This window comes from Centroberyx gerrardi, chromosome 17 (assembly GCF_048128805.1).
Source record: "Centroberyx gerrardi isolate f3 chromosome 17, fCenGer3.hap1.cur.20231027, whole genome shotgun sequence".
Lineage (NCBI taxonomy): Eukaryota > Metazoa > Chordata > Actinopteri > Beryciformes > Berycidae > Centroberyx > Centroberyx gerrardi.
The window spans coordinates 4,293,122-4,312,223 of NC_136013.1; the positions used below are offsets into that span (position 1 = coordinate 4,293,122).

The 19,102-nt window shown below is 43.5% G+C and overlaps 2 protein-coding genes across 2 annotated transcripts in view; both read left to right on the forward strand.

Annotated features, from left to right (window-relative positions):
- Positions 1–10,924, forward strand: part of eif2ak3 (eukaryotic translation initiation factor 2-alpha kinase 3) — a 39,626-nt gene extending 28,702 nt beyond the window's left edge. Inside the window, exons 11-18 of the mRNA XM_071922498.2 lie at positions 1,037–1,159; positions 1,889–2,038; positions 3,106–3,661; positions 4,423–4,596; positions 5,051–5,224; positions 5,882–5,983; positions 6,898–6,960; positions 7,958–10,924. Of these exons, the coding sequence (XP_071778599.1) occupies positions 1,037–1,159; positions 1,889–2,038; positions 3,106–3,661; positions 4,423–4,596; positions 5,051–5,224; positions 5,882–5,983; positions 6,898–6,960; positions 7,958–8,140 (1,525 nt within the window). The 3' untranslated portion in view covers positions 8,141–10,924. The remainder of the gene's footprint in view (positions 1–1,036; positions 1,160–1,888; positions 2,039–3,105; positions 3,662–4,422; positions 4,597–5,050; positions 5,225–5,881; positions 5,984–6,897; positions 6,961–7,957) is intronic.
- Positions 10,925–12,501: 1,577 nt separating this feature from the next.
- atrn (attractin) overlaps positions 12,502–19,102 on the forward strand; it is a 114,097-nt gene continuing 107,496 nt past the window's right edge. The window contains exon 1 of the mRNA XM_071922496.2: positions 12,502–12,725. Within this exon, the coding sequence (XP_071778597.2) occupies positions 12,544–12,725 (182 nt within the window). The 5' untranslated portion in view covers positions 12,502–12,543. The remainder of the gene's footprint in view (positions 12,726–19,102) is intronic.

A 19,102-nucleotide genomic window follows, 5' to 3' on the forward strand; every position in this document is an offset into this window, starting at 1 on the left:
TCCATGCGAATTGCTCGGTTGGAGAATTTTCCCTAAATAAAACCGGTGGCTGTTGGAGCAGCTGAGGCAGGATGAGTCAGGATCATTAGGAGGGAGATGGAGATCAGGAATCAAGTGCTGCCTCAGATGTGCCCACACATTTCCTTTAAAAAAAAACAACCCTCAACCCCCTGGGGAGCGGGAGCAGGGATGCTTGGATAGGGTGTGCAACCCTGCAAATAGATCTGGAGTTTAGTGGTATCTCTCTTCTTCACTTCAGGAGTACTGATAAGAGCAGCAAACTTGATGGTTTTATTTACGCAACACAGTGACTGGTGGTTTGTACAATTCACCTGCCATTTTGAAAACATGATTTATAGAATAAAGAAGAACCTCCTAATGATTTTTGGTTACCTGCCTGTTAGCAGCTGCAGCTAAAGTTTACTGGCATTTGGCTGGTAGCAGGTAATAATTCCCATTAGGGCTGAAAGCTATTGAAAAAAAATCTAATTGTGATTATTTGACAGAATATTGCAATTGAGATTTAAACTGTGATTTATATCTTTTCTTGTCATATTTTTTTTATAGAACTTTAAAATTGTTTAAAGAAAAGTGATTTTGTTAAAAAAAAAAAATGTTGTCAGTGTGCAGGATTTACTGAGTTTGAGTGTGACGAAAGGTTTGCACTTGATTCATGCACTAAAGATTACCTGCAGCTCTAAATCACCTTCTTTAGAAATCCATTTTGGACGAAACTCTCTCTTAAGCAATTAATTGCAGCCCCTGCGATTTGGAAATTGCAGAACTTCATATTATGATTTCGATTTTTCGATTCATTTTTCAGCTCTAATTCCCATCCTGGTAATGACCTATTACCATTGAGTAAGCCTCCGTGACCATTTTTTCACACTGACTTATAAGGGTTCCTAGTCTTAGAAATGTTAATGGCTGTAGGTGGTGACACACTGAGCTGTGAGCTCCCTTCTCCTCACTGACAGCAGAGCGGACTGTGGTTCTTGTTTTGATGATTTGATAACTATAAAAGTGTCTCTCCCAGGTACCTGACTGACTTTGAGCCGGTGCAGTGTCTGGGCCGCGGGGGGTTCGGCGTTGTGTTTGAAGCCCGCAACAAAGTGGACGACTGCAACTACGCCATCAAGAGAATTCGTCTTCCCAACAGGTACGGCCTCCCACTGGTCATACATACTTCCTTCCTGGAGGCTATGAACTCTTCCTGTGTTGCTGTTTTCTGTAATGTGTAATGGAATTTTATTGACCAATTTTACAAGTAGTCTGACGATGAATCTAAGTTATGTAAGCAGCTGACTGACTCATCTAAAAATAGAAAACCAAGTAAAGAGACGTAATTGACGGCTTGGCGCAGCCCTGGTGACTTGTGATGACTTAATTATTTTCCCTTACGCATTATTAATTTTCATTTATATTGATGAGCCATGAAAATGTTGTGTTCAGCTCTGGCAACTCTGCATCTCATTTCAGTTCAGCCCCATTATTTACCACTACATCGCCCAGTGGATAACTAACTAGTCGTTCATTCTCATCATCATTATTGATTCTCATCCCCAGTATTTGTGTGGAAACTGGTATTGAGCCCTTGGTCTGTCAAGGCTGGCTTCATTTCACTCTCATTGCAGTCAATTAGGGCAGTGGAACTTCTTCAGAAATACTGAAAACGTTTTCCATAGAAAGCTTGAATACTCATAATCAATCAATAATGAATCAGGGGTGTGATGAGGAACACAAAAAAGAGCCATGTGTCCAGTCTAAAATCCAGAAAAATACAACAACAAAAAAAATTACAGACTTAATCACTGAAAGATTACTGTCAATTTATAACTAATTGAACTGAACGTGACTTGAACCCCCTTTCTTCTTGCTCCGTCTTCAGGGAGCTCGCCCGTGAGAAGGTGATGCGGGAGGTGAAGGCGCTGGCCAAGCTGGAGCACCCGGGGATTATCCGCTACTTCAACGCCTGGCAGGAGAGCCCCCCCGAGGGCTGGCAGGAGGAGATGGACCAGAGGTGGCTCAAAGACGCCAGGTAAGCCGGTGCTTTAAAACTTGTTATCCTGTGTAGCTCAGTAGGTAGAGCATGGCACTAATGCTGTCCGGGTCAGTGGGTCCGCCGTCCAGTGGAGCCACTCATGCAGAGAAATGTATCCACTCACTCAGGAAAAACAGCTGCACACTCCAGTTTGTGACATTTATTTGACTACAAACTTTTCATCACAGCTCTCTTCACCCTGAAGAAGACGGATGCCAATGTTTTTTTGGGGGAGTGTTCACATCAGGCACGTTTGGAGAAGTTTATACGAACTCTGGAGCATTTACTCCTTTAGTTCGGTTTGTATGACCAGGTGGGAACAATGCCATTCAAACTCGGGTGGCACCAAATAACTGTTCTGTCAGTCTCAGTCCTCTTCCAATCAAACTGCAGTGTGGTTTGTTAGGAGTGAGAACGTAATCTGAACCAACTACAGTAAACGACCCCTGAATGCAAGATTTTATGGGTATAAGGAGGCAGATGACCACAGTCTGGACTGATCCACATATTCAGCTATTTCTTCATGTTTTTTTTAACTTGTATGAACACAAGAGAAGGTCAATTATGGCAAAGAGAAAAATCCATCATGCTTTGCTAAAATTACAGGAACTGCAATGAGATTTATGTGACTCCCCCTCACTGCCAAAATCTCTAACCTTGCAGGATGACAGGTCACCAAAACTATCCAATAAACAAGTTACTTATGAGTCCATGTGAGTTTTGTTTAGAAGCACTGGTTCACTTGTAATTGGGCAGCGTGAACCTAAATGAACCAAATACAAAAATGCAACAAAGTACATTTTTCCACTATGAATCAGAACAAAGAAAACAAACTGTAGTTGCACCCTGAATTGAACACACTGTGTGCTATTTTATTTTGTTTACTTCTGAATATTTGAAATGTACTACTTTGTTCATATTTGTTGCACAGTTAAACATTTGTCTTGAATTAATTGTTAGTAATATTTGTATAGTTGTAGTTAATTATAGTATAATTATTTAATGGGTGTTTTACGGTTGTACTGGTTGGATTGGCAGCAACAACGCTCTTGTCTCTCTTTCAGCACCACTGACTGGCCGCTGAGCTTCCCAGACCCCATGGAGGTGCTGTCGGTCAAAGTGCCGGTGTCCAGCTCGGTGTCTCCTGTGTCTGGACCTGGAGGAGACGGCCTGGAGGCTTCTGTGGACGAGCGGGTCCTGCTCTCCGGCAGCGCCAGCCGGGCCGTGAGCTTCAGCATCGGCGACGGGAGCCTGTCCTTCCACCCGCTGCTGGGCCACGACAGCCTGATGTCGGAGAGGGACAGCCAGGCCGACCCTGAGGCCTCCGACACCCCCCACTCCTTCGAGCTGTGCCCCCCCCGCGGCCCCAGCGACTGCACCTCCTCCTCCTTCGACATTGTGTTCGAGGACTCGGGCTGCGACCGCGACGCCGACGCAGACACGGACTCGGTCTCCGGTGCGGTCAGTCCCGGCACGCTGACGGAGAAGGCCACTTCCTCCTCCTCGCACACCCGGGGGCAGGAATCCGTCCCGCCCTCCTCCTCTCCCCCCCGGCCAACCTCCCTCACCCTGGCTCTGCCCACCACCCCTCCAGCCCAGCGGCCCCAGCTTTCTCCCAAGGTCAGTCAGTCATTCAATTTCAACATTATTACTAGTTATTACACAGCTTTGTTTCATACTCAATTCTGATTGGCCAGTTACTTTAATTTGTGATAAAATAATTTTAAATCAATATTTTGTGTCAAATGATGAATGCCTTTGGTAAGTAGCTGTGTAATAAATGACGTCAGGGGCTTGATTCACCTTGTTGGGGTTTATTTTGTGATAATAACCGGCTTGCTTGTACTGACAGTTTTATTGATGATTATTTTTAATGGATATACTTCTTACTTTATTGACTGAAGCACTTTGTAAGTTTAAAGCCATTTTTAATATCATTATTATCAATATTATGATTTAACACACGGGGGGGGGGGCATTTTTGTTCCAAGGCCTTGCCAGAGATCCAACATAATACTGCTATGTCTTTTTTAAAACTTGATATACACAAGCAAACTGTTTATTCAAAGGGTTCACTTCATTATCTGCTGGTGTGGATCCACAATGATCCATCTACCATTTGGGGTAAACAGTGACACCTACTTTTACAGAGCAAACATGAAAGTAAACATCAGTATGAAAAATACTTGAGTTTTTAGATATTTTAACAGCTTTGCCTACGGATTGCCAACATGTATAATATAATAAAAAGTCCTTTACAATAAGCAAAAACCAATCTAAAGGTGGAGTATAAGTAGTGAAACTTGATACTCCATCTGTTTTGGGTTGTGATAACAGAGATATAGCGTTCTGGATTGAAACCCACCCCTCCCTGTCTCCAGGTGTACCTGTACATCCAGATGCAGCTCTGTCGGAAGGAGAACCTGAAGGACTGGATGGGCCAGCGCTGCCTGCCGGAGCAGAGGGAGCACAGCCAGTGTCTGGACATCTTCCTCCAGATCGCAGAGGCCGTCGACTTCCTGCACAGCAAGGGACTCATGCACAGAGACCTCAAGGTGAACACACACACACACACACACACACACACATACACATACACACACAGACCTTACTGCTTATGGAGGATTGAATTTATGTCTGTATATTTTTGGACTACTTTTGGGCCATTTGATATTTAAGATATTCTTTGCAAATATTGTGTATATATTTCTTGTACTGTTTTGACATGACTGACTGCTACTGAATGATTATCATGATGTGTTGACATGGGGGGGGGGGGGATCAATGACGCAGTAAAACACCTGCCAGCATACATTTTGTATCACCTGATGAAGATCCTTTGCGGGATCGAGGCATTATTAAAAGTGGAGAGCAAAGTAAAAATGTGTTGCGGGCTCTACTTTTTTTATTCTGATCATGTCAACAGTGTCATGCATTAGTAATGTTATGTGCCCTCGTGCGTTTAATCTGTGGTAGATGTTACCTAACCTGTGGTCATCTGTCCTCCAGCCCTCCAACATCTTCTTCACCATGGACGACGTGGTGAAGGTGGGAGACTTTGGCCTGGTGACGGCTATGGACCAGGAGGAGGACGAGGACGAGGCCAGCACTCTGACGCCCGTGCCGGCCCTGACCCGGCACACCGGCCAGGTCGGCACCAAGCTCTACATGAGCCCAGAGCAGGTGAGAACGCACACATGGTTACTGCGACCCAACGTTCATTTGGGCTCCATCAACATTACAGGAGACATTTTACATAAGGAAACTATACTAACTGTAACTGTGTTCCTTGCCGTTTTATTTTTCCTCCAAACTAAAAAAGTAAAAACATAAACTGGAAATCTGAGAAAGACAGTTGCTGGTTCTCCAAACAATTCTCAGAGCCAATCCTGTGGTGGAGCCTGTCTTTAAATAATGTGAAAAAAATCATAGTCTGACTATTTATATGTGTGTAGGAATGTTAGTTTATTTAAGGATCAATGGCACACAAGGGCTGCTAATCTTCCATACTGGCCATACTGGATAGTTCTATTGTGTAAAATATAAAGTCGTACAAGTGTCTAAAATACATTAAAATGAATCAAAATAACTGTACTAGTTAAATGTCAAAATATGAATTATGTGCTATATTCTGTGTGAATCTCAGAACATCAGCTGAAGCCAATAACAGGCAGGGTGGGAAATAAACACGAGACACCAGCCTAATTTTAATTTTATCTAGTCTACTAGCCATCACTGAGAGGTGTGATTGTATTCTAAAAATCATATATGGCTGGTAAAGTGTGTTTCCTACCATTATAAGAGGGATTTAATATCTGTGATTCCGTTTTGTCCCGGCAGCTCTCTGGAAACTCCTACTCTCACAAAGTGGACATCTACTCTCTGGGTCTGATCCTGTTCGAGCTGCTCTGTCCCTTCAGGACCCAGATGGAGAGAGTGAGGGTGAGTGACTGAACACACACACACACACACACACACACACACACACACACACAACCTAATGTGGCTTCATGTCTTAGTTTCACCTCCATTTCTCTCTTATTCATTTAATTCCCAAAGGTGTTTATATTCAGCAATAAATTACCCTGCAACTCGGCTTTGAATACATATGATCATTGTAGTCATTTTACGGTGTTTCTGTCTGTTTTTATCTTGCTGTTTATAATAACATAATCATCTTTTTGTATAGCACTTTTCAAAGCATGGAAGCGCTTTACACAAAGTAGAAAATGAAAATAAAAAAGATCCAATCATCAGTAAGGCAAAAGGCGATGTAAACAAAGGAAGCAACATAAAAGCAGAAACATAAAAAGGAAGGTCAAGGACAATTAATAAAAGATCTACATAAAAGCAAGTCTGTAAGAGTGAGTACAGAGAAGTAATTTAAAAGATGAGACTCATTCTAGGAGTCCTGATGGGAAAGAACCGTTCACCTCTTGTTTATAATCTAGACTTGGAACAGCCAGTATTTAACTTCGAGCAACTAACTAATGTAAGGATGCTAAAAAAAATGGTTGTGATATGATCTCATCTTTTGGCTCTGGTAAGAATCTGATGCATTTTATATAAGCTGGAGCCAGGAGAGGGATTTTGTCTCTGTCTATTCATTTATCCATTTAATCGTCTTTTTTTGTGCAAAGTCTAAACTCTGCTTGGGAAACTCTAACACAGAATCATTGTCATTTTAAATAGCAGTTTTTATCAATCAGTGCACTAATTGATGAGCACACACACACACACAGCCATTGTTTTCTCATGCCAGGAAGATTAGCCAGGAAGTCTTTGTCTCCGTAACAAAGGGCCTGATTAATTATTATCGTTGTTCCACTGAAAGGTGTTTACATCCTCTCTTCCAGACGCTGACGGAGGTGAGAGCGCTCCAGTTCCCCGAGGTTTTCTCCAAAAACAACGCACAGGAGGTGAGTGGCCCTCTGCTGCCATCTAGTGGACGGAAAGAGAAACTGTCTCCCAACCCCAAAATGAAACTAGTTGTTTACACTGAGAGCAAGCGATAGGAGATGAACAAAGTGGGACACACACATCCAGATCTGGGAAAGCGTACTGTCAACACACACTCTGCCCCAGATTAATATTTTACCTGTTTACAGTGGTAGTGAGTAACATAATCCACTGGATGACTCAGAATCGGTGAGCTAATCTGATTACTTTGAGTTACATTTGGATTATTTTGTAGCCAAAATCCATGGAATAAAATTTATTCCAGTTTACACACTGTAATTTGAATAGTGTCATCGTCTGTAACTATTATCAGTTATTTCAAGATGCATAATATTTCTGTCCATAATCTCAATCGATCAAATAAATTAATTCATAATCAGTAAAAATTGCTTTTCTTCACCCACTTTAAATATATTTCTGAGTAACACAAGTAATGCCCCGCAGTTTGTGTCTAGTCTGTTTCATTACTGTTTACCAGCTCACTTTGTAATAAGATTAACATAATCCCATAACATAATCTGTGATTCTCCAACACTGTAAATACCCTCGCCCTGTTATCCCAGTATCCCACTTTACTAGTAGCAAGTGTGTGTGTGTGTGTGTGTGCGCGCCTGCATGCGTGTTATTCTATTTTAAGATGGACGTTTATCTGTGGGTGTTTTACAAGCTTGAGTGCGTGTGTACGTGTGTGTGCACATACATATGTGTATGTGGCTGCATGAGTTTGTATGTGTGTCACAGTTTATGAGTTGTGTGTGTCTGTGCGTAATTCATCATTTATGTTTACAATTAGTACTGATTGTGTTATGTTATGTTATTTGAGCTCTAAGTAAAGCAAGTCAGTTGAACTAATGGATGATAATGTTAACAGTGGTATTACTATTGCATAACACTGTGCTGAAAGGAAAAAAAACATCATAGTGTGTTTTCCCTCTCTCCTCGTGTGTGTGTGTGCAGCTGGGCATGGTGCGCAGCATGCTGTCCCGGTGCCCCAGCGAGCGTCCCGAGGCGGCAGAGATCACGGAGACGCCGCTGTTCCAGGAGCTGGAGCTGCCGTGCCGCCTGGCCCTGCGGCAGCGCTCCCGCACCTACAGCGCCTCGTCCATGGGCCGGCCCTCGCGCCAGACGTCCGCCACCTGAAGACCCGATGACGCAATATAGACCCCCGTCCCACAATCCCCCCCTGCTGCCCTGTCATCCCCGCGCTGGTCTACTGCCTGAGAGAAACAGCTCAGCCCCCTGCCATCACATACTGCCTCAATCAGAATCACTTTAAACGCCAAGTACAATAAATGTGCAGGGATTTGTCTTGGTGGCACTGCTGCAGCAGCACAAAGTCCTGTACATTTATTCTACCTGGCAAACACACATGCTCTTACATCTTGACACACCAGTTTGCTGCCCAAGTATCCCAGTTTAAAGTCCGTTCTCTAATGCTCACAACTAGACTTGACTCAAATGTTACTTGCAAATCATTCTTAGCGTTTGTTTTAAATGGTTCAGAGTACCAGATGGGTGGTGTTTACTGCATCAGGTCAGTTCACTGTGTAGAATAAGCTGTCATTCACAGAAGAGTATACTAATATGACTTTGAAATGCTTGCCTGTGATTGTCCAAACTTTTTGGCATTCTCCTTACTCCAATATGATAAACCCACCCATCTGGTACTCCAAGTACATTAAAAGAAATGCTAGGAACTGTTTCACATACTGTTTGATCCAGGTCTGATCACAGCACACCGCTTGCTCCTGTCATTCAGCCAGTGTTTGCTCACTCATGCTACACCTCAGGTATCAAAACCAAGAGGACACTCCAAAGGGGCCTTTGACGCTTAACCATCCTATCTACTAGTGACTAGTATTGATCACTGGTACCGGCACTAACTGGTGTTCTAACGCCCAATATGCCTGATTTGGGAGACCAAAAAGACCGTCTTTTTTCCTATGTGTTTTTTTAAATAAGAAAGAGAGGGTGATGTATTGCGTAGAGCAGAGTTTATGAATACAGTTGATCAGATATGATTTGCCTTTAGAACGGGGATCCAGGTCTCCCTCTGAATGAATGCCGAGCCGCCGGCTCATGTCTTTTTTGCATGTACCTGATAGGAAACTGAAGGGGTGAGTGTGAGTTTGTTAACTAAAAGCCAGTACTTGGACGCAGTTTTTCTGTGTAAATTTACACAGCGACTCTGACTGAGGTGCTTAATAATTTTCCAACACCTCCTCTTCGCTTTCTGTACATAATTGAAGGGAAAAACTTTCTTTATATCTTTTTATTTGTTGATTCAAAGTTCGATCAATCCTGTACATAATGTAAGGCGCCATTGCTTTGTAAATGGCTTTGTCATAAGGCTGCTGTATGATAGTGTGATATACTGTGGGAGAAGGAACAAGGAGACGATAGCTGCGATTTATGGATAGCTGAATGTTCACACCAGAGACCGTAATTGTTGCAAATGATTCTTGGCGTTTGCTTTAACGTGCCTGCGGTACCAGATGGCTGGGGCTTTGTCCTATAGGACAATAAGAGTGCCATTTGAAAGTCAGTTAAGTGAACTTTTCTGTAACTGACTGCTTACCTGACACTTTCTGACTTGCAGTGAAACCCCACCCAGCTGGTGCTCCCAAGTGAAGCACAACAAACACAAAGAATTATTTGCAAATGCTATTTAACCCAGGTCTGCACCTCTCACATGATGCAAAACAACATTGCATTTAGTTGAGAAGGTGATCTTGTTTTGTCCCTCTGCATGTGGCTGCAGAGGGACCTGGACCTGACTGGTATACATGTTGGTCATGTGGTTTTATCCCCTGGATGTATAGACGGAGTTCTGGGAGAGTCACATGACCTGACTGTAACTACACACACTCTCACAAACACTGCTAATTGTAATGTGCTTACAATGATTGTACTTTTCTAAGGATCTTTTTCGATAAGAGCAGTTTTGGATTAATCTGCAGGGTTTTTTGATTACTGTAAGGTCTTGACTGTGTCTGATGCAGGAAGTCAACCTGATGTTTGTTCATCCATCCACTCAGCCCGCTGTAGATGAGTCATTCATGTTGTGAAATTATCAACCTCTCTTCTGAGTTTAAAACAGACTGTACTCCCACCATCATAAAGGTGGAAATTGAAGAGTTTTGTTCCAAAATGAGATATCCACCATTTGGAAAAAGGTGACACCTCTTACAAAATGATTGATGGTTGAACAATTTTGGTAAGTCCTTGGTTGACAAAGCAATACTTCAGCAGGCTGGATCCTTCATATTTCAAAGAAATTGAATAATGAATTTCAATGTAATTATTTTCCCCCCAAAATGGATAGATCACATTTTGGAATTGAACTCTTCAGTTTTGTTTTTTTCCATATATTTTATGGAAGGCGATTCTTGAGTGAATTGTGATATGAAGACTTTCCTATGAATGATTTGGAGCGGGAAAGAAGGCGACTCTCAAACACACCTGAAATCACCTAGTAGATATCTTGACATCTTTTAGTCACTAAGACTGAACACAGCATTATGGATAATAGTGTATTACCTGGATTTAACATTTCTTCTTCTTCTTCTGTTTCACTCCGACCAAGAACAGTGATTCTAGTTTGTTCATCGTTGAATTGTGTTTGTCCTTTTTCCACCCTCTTGCCTGGAAGTCTGTTCCTGGGGAGAGTTCAGCTGAAAGTTCAGATTCCAGTCTCTGATGCCTCTCCTCTCCCTTGACCTGTAGTTGCGTGTGTTCTCGTGCACAAACCCATTCTCTGTCCATGTCGAATTGTAAATATGTTTATTTGTTTTATTTATGTTTAATGCCGTGATCAATCCGTTTTGGGTTGGTGATATTATGAATGCGCTTCATGCGATGGAGCGCGTTGGAATATGATGACTTCTTACAAGTCTAAATTTAATAAACTGTTCTATAACATTTGTACAGTTTGGTGTCCTTGGTGTGCAGTCTGTGGGTTGGTGTGGGGCAGTAGGGTGATTTTAACTAATGCCATTAGACTGCATCATTTGTACATCTCACACAGTCTGGAAGTCCCATACTGTTGACTCTGCAAGACCTCAATCACACACAACCAGTGATGTAGTGCTAAATGAAAGTGGGAGAACTATAATCTCCAGTCAGTGATCATTTTAAGGCAAAAACCACCCATAACAAAAATAATTCAGACTTTCAGAAATGCATTTTTTTTTTTTACTTTAAAGATCATATCTTCATATAGGTTACACCACTTTGATGTTACTAACTATCTTTACTACATAAAGTTTTATGTCCGCCTAAACTGGTGGGTAAAGTGTCCTGCACGCACTCAATAAATGATACCAACTAATACTAATTGGATACCTTGCATATTGATACACACAGATGCAACAAAATGGATATTGTTTATTGTTTTGGTTATCGTTTAATATCACAGATGATTTCCATGACGTTGACTCAAGTAACAAATGAAACACTACATTTTCAATGACAAACCTAATGAAAAGGATATATGGCAGTCCTATAATAAACCTTAGAGGGAAGCCATTCAAATGTCATAGCTCACTAATAACTCACTATTGAGCACCACAGGCACACCACAAGTGCCTCTAGGAATATGATAGGAATACTATAATGATACTACAGGAAATAAAAATACCATAAAGTACAAATAGGTCACTATAAACTGAGAACCACAGACAGTTTACGTTCCTATGGGAATATAATAGTAATTTTTCGTTAGCATTAGGAAATTACAAGTAAATTTAATAAATTTCAAGCCTTTTTGAAGATGCTTTAATTTTCAATTATCGTACAAACATAGGCCTACAATTAATACAATGTATTTAAAAAAATAACTATACACTGGAGTATATGTAGACCTATTAAAAAAAACATTAAAAAAAAAGAAAACGTAAGGCCTTTTCTTTACTGTTTCTTATTTTATGTAGCATTTTGACGTAATATTCAAATTCTATTTTATAAAGATTTTTTTTTCATTTGCTCCAGTTGCATGTATGTGATACTTCCCATATATAATATGAAGATTCAATAAAAAATAGAATATTATTATTTAGCTGTTCGTGAAATATAAGTAAAATGTATTTACAATCAAAATTAACCCTTTCAGACATGTTTAAAGTCCATAGTATTTTTAAGCCCTCCGCGCCTCGTCGTTGCGCATTTCCGTTGCCTTCACGTCACTTCCGGATGTCAATATGCGGCTCGGTGCGGCGGTGGGAACCATAGCTAACCACCGGGAAGATGTAAACCAAGTAACCGACTAAGACCTGTCACAACAAAGAGAGCGTACGGTGTTTCCAGAGTCACAGCTTACCTTCCCACAAACAGCGGAGCTCCACACCCGGCCAGCGCGTTGGGCTGCTATCCCCAAAGCCGCGGAGCGACTGCCTCAAGCAGCCATCTTTTGTGAGAGAATGGACGGGGCGACACGGCGGGCCTGCTCGGGCTTTGGCCGGAGCCGGAGCCTGAGCCTGAGCCTGAGCCTGAGCCTGAGCCTGAGCCTGAGCCGCGGTCTCACGGAGACGAGCCCCCGCGGCTCGATGCTGAAAACGGCGCTCCTTCTCTCGGTTATCGGGCTGCTCTCCGGGCTGCCGGGCTTCACCGAGGCGAAAGAATGCGACAAACCTTGCATGAACGGGCAATGCAACACCGCTACTGGCAACTGTGTGTGCTTCCCAGGCTGGGTTGGGGACCAATGCCAGCACTGCGGAGGGCGATTCAGGTACAGTGAACACACCGACAGAATAAACCTGCTTTTTATCAATGAGATTGGTTCCGTATCTACCTAATGCCCGTCTGGTTCTTCTGTGCCAAATCATTGCTCATTCAGAGTCCAGATTGTTGGTTCAGAGATGCAGAGCAGTGCACACAACCTGAGGCAGAGAAAGCGGTCCGACTACTACTACTACTACTACTAACGTTACTACTACTAACTACTAACGCTACACCAGGGCCACAACTGTGAAATTAACGCAGTTGTTTCAGTCTTCCTCGATCCAAACACAGACATGTATTTAATGATATGGGCTAGACTGTATGTATGTGGCTGTGGATGATATGTGGTGGTAGGTGGCTTGCAGTTTGCCAAGATTGGGCTTCATTAGTGGGCTAGCTGCAAGCAGGCCCACTGATATGGGCTAGCTCATATATGAAATTACCATTTCTTATTAGTGGGCTAACTGTAGGCGCTATCTCCTCCCACATACTTAATGCTAGAAACTCCATTCACTTCTTTCACCTTCACCATTCACTTTCATCTTGTAGCATGTGTTGTGAACTGTGAACGTTTTGATCAGACTTTTACTTTTTTAAAATACTTAACCAACTATTTTCCAACAAACCCAACACACACCAATGATGGAATGTGTCAGAACAGGTGATGTCACCAGCTGACATGAACTCTGGGGCGGGCAAGCTGCTCACATACACACACATACACACACATACACACACATACACACACATACACACAGGCTGCTATTAGTATTAGTGCTACTACTGTGTCTTATCCAGTACCGTGCAGCTGGCCCACACATTTCTCCAGGAAATGAGGTTTTCTAGTTGCTTTTTGTGCTCGTGATTGTGTTTGTGTTCAGTCGTTCAATCACCCAAAGTGGCATCGTTCCAGTCTTGTACACATGACATCATTGTTGATCATAACTTGTTCTCAGTTGGAAGATGCCACTGGTTGGGCTGGGCTGCATTTCAGCCAGCTGTTGGCTCACTCAAACCCCTCCATGGATGGGTCTTTCTTTCACTTCCAGCGCTCTCAGATAGCCTGATCAGGGTTTAGCCGTTGCTTTCTACGCCAAATTGGGTACATGGTTGGATTTTGTGAATTGTCAGTGTCCTCTCTGCTGAAGAGGAACCAGAGGTGCTAGTTGCCTCAGCAGGGAGCGTGGATGAGGGTTCACTCCAAGAGGGACTTTTGTTGTTCTGTCAAGCCTGTATGTAAGACTGTTGCTTGTCGTCTGGCTTGGCAGGACTCTGAAATATGGCAAACGTTGCTGGTTCTGACCCAAAGGACCGGGACCCCTGGAGTATTCAGATAACTGTAATGCACTAACACCTACTGTAAAGCGCCCTGTGCAGATTACAGTTGAGCCGTCTAAGAGTGTTGTAGTCTAATTCATTGAAACATCTGAGAGGTGGGAGGGAGGGAGGTGGCCACTTGATAAAACCAATAACACTCACCCCCTTTCCTCCCACATCCAAGCCAGGTTTCTGTGTAGGCGCTCACCTTAGTTACATACCACAAGGGATGGTGACACTAGATACCTGGCAAATGCAGGAAGCAATTAAAAGGTGTCTAGCGTCTATTGATGAGAATAATCAGGCAATCATCGCTGCATATTTTGTTCTCTGTTCCCATTAATTTGTCAGTTCACATTACTGGGGTTTGTGTCCGTGAGGTTCTTGTGTAGAAATTGTCCTACAACACTCACGGCAGCTTTATTTAGATAAAATCAATGATGATTACTCTGTTGGCGAGTTTACACAAGAGTGCGCCCTTCTGCACATCCCTCCTATACACGTAAACACAGAGGTATTTCATCAGAGAAATATATTTTTCTCATAACTCAGACTGGGTCTGCCCTTACAACTTATCTTTGATTAATGAGCCATCTTTTAGCCCAAAGCAGAAATCTAATATCTCTACTTTTCCTTCTTTTTTCTGTTTGTTGAGCAAGCTGATCTTGTTCCAAGATTGTGATGAGCTAGCAGGTCTGTGCAGCTAAAAGTCCATCAGGCTGTACCCTATAGCCCGGCCTCGGCTAACTGTTTTTTAGGAGATCCGGGGCATTTTGTCCTTTATTTATTCAACACTCTGTCTCATGCTGTCTCAGCTCAGTGCCAGCCGGCCTGCCAGCCAGGTCATAAAGCAGAGCGGGGAGGCCTGCAGTGTTACGCAGCATCAGAACATCGGCTGCGGTCAAGGAGGGGGAAGTTGGAACTATTTACAGTCCCTTTGAAGCACATTAGCACAGCCAATTACTGACCTTATCTGAAAAGGTAGGATGGAGGCTGGAATGTTACACAGTGTCTAATGTTTCAGAATGGCAGGGTTGAGTGCTGCTTGGATGAAATGGGTTGTCTTAGTTGTGGTAAAAAAAAAAAAAAAACTGGGAACCCAAGGCACTCCAGAATCAATTGAAACCGCCTCAGTCACTGTGGGAAATCATCACGAGCCACACGCTGGTAAATGTCGTCTGTGGCTGGTAAGTTTGTCTACTCTGCCAGCCGCTTTGGAAGGTAACAGAGCATCATTTCATAGTTTTGTCCTATTCTGAAAGCCTATCGTATTGAAACGTGGGAAAAACGGCACCCAGTCTTCTGTCAGTGCTGTCAGGGAAGTTGCTGTCTAGTGGAGGAGTGGCTGTCTGACCCTACCCTTCACCCTGAACCTCACTAATAACAGCAGGGCATTAACTCTATAATGTTTATAGGCTTAGACCTCAGCACTCCCAGGCCACCATACCACATTATCAGTGCAGCTCTAGAGGTTCTACTTACCCCACCCCATTAGGCTAATTGTCACTCTTGTGATCCCAGATTTGCCTGAAATCAGAGCGGTGTTGTTTTGTTTCGCGGTCAAAGGGCCGATAGTTTTTCGGGGATGAGCCTGTGGTCTGAGGCCGTGTTTAGCATACAGACAATGCCACCATACAAAGCTGGTTGAATGCGAGTAAAAGCAGCTTTCTGTGGCAGCGTTGTACACTGCCAAGGAGTGCCAAGATGGAGTCGCAAGCTCGCACATGAGGGCCAAAGGAGCGGCGCGGACCACAGCATCAATATGACGAGAGGGAAAAAAAACAGACCGGGGTGTTTTGAGATCGAGTCTTCCTTCTCGTCTGGGAGGATTTCCCCGGGAGTTGTGGTCCTGTGTAGCTCAAAGGGAGTACAGCGTGGTGCTAACACAGCCAGAGGAAGGGCTTCTCTTCCCCATGTAACTCAATGGGTGGACCATGGTAATAACATTACCAGGATTAAGGGTTCAACTCCCAGTGGGACACCCATGCTACAAATGTACACACTCACTGTACTGTAAGGCATCCACCAGTTTATTTCGCATAACAAACCAAACATAACATAAAAGTGCCCCTTCAAATTGCATATGTTATCCAAAGTGCCTTACAGTACCATGAGTGCTTGCATTTTTTGCATTGGTGGATGCGGTGAAATCAGCGTTAGTGCCATGCTTTACCCTCTGAACTAAGCCTGCTGAGTTCAGGACACTCTGACATCTGTGCCCAAAACAGTACACTGTTAATTATGGTATTTATTTGAAAATCTGCCTTCAGCCAGTTAATATACTGTAAGTCGTAGCCATAACTGCTGTTTGTAATTTTGATCAGTGTTGCCATAAGCCTGAACCATATCCCATATTCACGCTTTGATCAGATTATGGCTGCAAAAGCCAGCTTTATTCTTGCTGGCCTAAAGAGCCCCAAAGACACGAGACGAGTCTGTCTTTGAGTGAGATGGATGGAGATGGAGATGGAGCTGTAGCCGAGATCGGTTTGTTTTTTAGCGGGATGGGGTCGGGGATATGAGGCGGTTTTCTTTGCAGAGGGACGTGCTGCTGAATAAATGCCTCGTCTGTGCCGTTTACAACCGGTTTAAGCCACTCCCACTCTGCCGCTTGTTCGTTTCCCAGCACCAACCCTAACTCATAAAGCAATTAATGTTTAACCCTGTGAGTAATGTGAGTAATGAACCGACTGAATCCCGTGCTCATCATCGAGGGATATTAAGCTAAAGGCCATACTATATATCACTGACATTGGTTTATGAATACATTTTCTTCTGTGCATGAATCTGGGTGTATAACACCGTCCACCGACCAAATGCTGATAAATGTTGCTGACTGTTGCCGTCTCCTCTATTATCCAATGTGGCAGGAAACCAGGCATCAGTCGGAGGTCCTAAAACTGTAGATGGTGATTTTTTTCTGTCTTTGTGTTGCACATCATCAGTGATGAACTTGGGGTCTTTCAGCACCAGACGCCCTCACCTAGGTGACCCAGGCCTCAGTCCTCAGCTTCTGTCCAAGTAGCCTGTGTAGTCTACAGACCAGCCCACAGCTCTCCTGAGACCCTCTGTGGAAGCTGTGGCGGTTTTTCAAGGCAGTCTTCTCGTGAGCGCCTGTGAGACTGTCGGCCCTGCAGAGAGGCCGGGCTGCCAAGGTCCCAAGTGCTGTTTGTATTTGGTTGAGGGAGAGAGAGATCTTTCCCATCCCTTAAACGTCAGAGCTGTAGATGGAGTTTAGGAAGTTTCAGTAGCAAATGCAGGATGGGAGAGTTGCGCGATGGAAATGAAAATGGAAACGAGAGGTAACCGTTTGAAAAAAATGTGAACTTCAAAACCCCAGAAATCTTGTAAGGTGACATCAGTAAACTGCACACAGCACGCTCATGTTTACCAACCCAGCCGCTTTATATCGCTTTATACCAGCGGGACGAGAGAGGGAAAGATCTAATGTTGGTGAGTCCGGCTTTCTCTGGACCGGGCGCTGCTCACTGCTGTGTAGGAAACCGTTTGGATTTTGCTCTTAAGTTTCAGTTCTTCACAAGTGTCACATACTGACACCAGGATTTATTTTGGGCAAATAGGGAGAATCTATGGCATCTCATTAGTGGGGACGCTCTCCTCTATCGCAGCCCCACTTTGAGATTTAGGCTGATAAGATTTATTTTTACAAAAAAATATTGCCTAATGCAGCTTTAACTCAAAACCCAAAGACAGAGTAAGGTGTAAAATGCACAAAAACTGGAAAAAAAGGCCAGCATTTATGATATATGAATGACTTGTGGCAGAATATGAATGGCTGTGTCTTTATGAGCATGTTTTTGGTATACAGCCTTTGCTGATTCACTGCCAGCCATGTTGGGTCCACAGTCCTCCTCCATCACAGTTGCTGAGTAACTTGCCATTTTCTGTCAACTTATCTCTAGAGTGTTGCATGTTGGCGCGGCCATGTTAAGGACGGCAGGCTGCACATTTGCTGTCAACAGTTGCAGCAAATGGCATTTTGGTGGACAGCCGGGGACACTTTAATCGAAAGTGCCTTAAAAGTATCTTGAGTGCATCTTTCTTTAGTATGTGTGTGTGTCGCTGCCCCTGACAATGTGCTGTACCCATCCAGCTACAAAGGGATTTGAACCCCTAACTGTGGCAGTGTCAGTGAGCTACACAGGACCATGGCACCAACAGTAAAACCCGACTTCTGTATCGGACGACCAAACAGCATGATGGGGAAAATCCCACTGCCGCTGTAGTATTTACTCTCTGTCTAGTCGTGCTCTTTTTTTCCTTCTAGTCTGCGTCTCTGAACAGGACTCTCGTCGCCTCTGAATGAGAAATCATGTTTGCCTTGCTCTCACGCTGCACAGATTTGCCATTTGCAGACTGCTTGGCACTGCTGCCACAGCGCTGTTTGCACGAGAACAAGCAGTTGTTGGATGTCACAGAAATGCAAAGATCCGCTTGTATCGATGTGTGTCTAATAACGGCAAATACAGATGCTCGTCAGCTCGTCCTTGATTTCAGGACATTTTCCACCTTCTGTTCAGTGTGACAGTTGGCATTTTGAAGGCGTGGAATATAATCACTGAAATTAACACTAATATATCAGTGTTTCCTCTAATTTTATGCAGCAGTGCTCGCTGCTTGGGGGTTACATTTAGATTTGGTTGTACATCCGCTCCTGTTTTGGTCCCAGTTATGTTTCCAGTGCAGGTTGCATTGCTTAAAACGTTCTTTGAATGGTTTATCATAATAAAAACAAATTCTAGGATCGTATAGGTCTATAACTTCTATTAGGATCCTCCTTCTTTGCATTTTAGAGGGATAAGTGGCTGCATTATACTTTTATTTTAATCTCAGATTTTCTTTAGAAGTGGAGCACCACTGCCAGATGAATACAGAGAAAATACTGCAGTAATTGTGCAGCAGGCTAATGAAATGAGTGGGAGTTGTGTTTAGTTTTTTCACCAAGAACGTCCAGAGCCTCGCAGCCTCCGAGGAGCCCTGTTTGTCTGCTAGCTGGGAGAGCTGGGACTCCCCGTAGGCCGGGCGGTATTAGCACTGTGCGTTCTG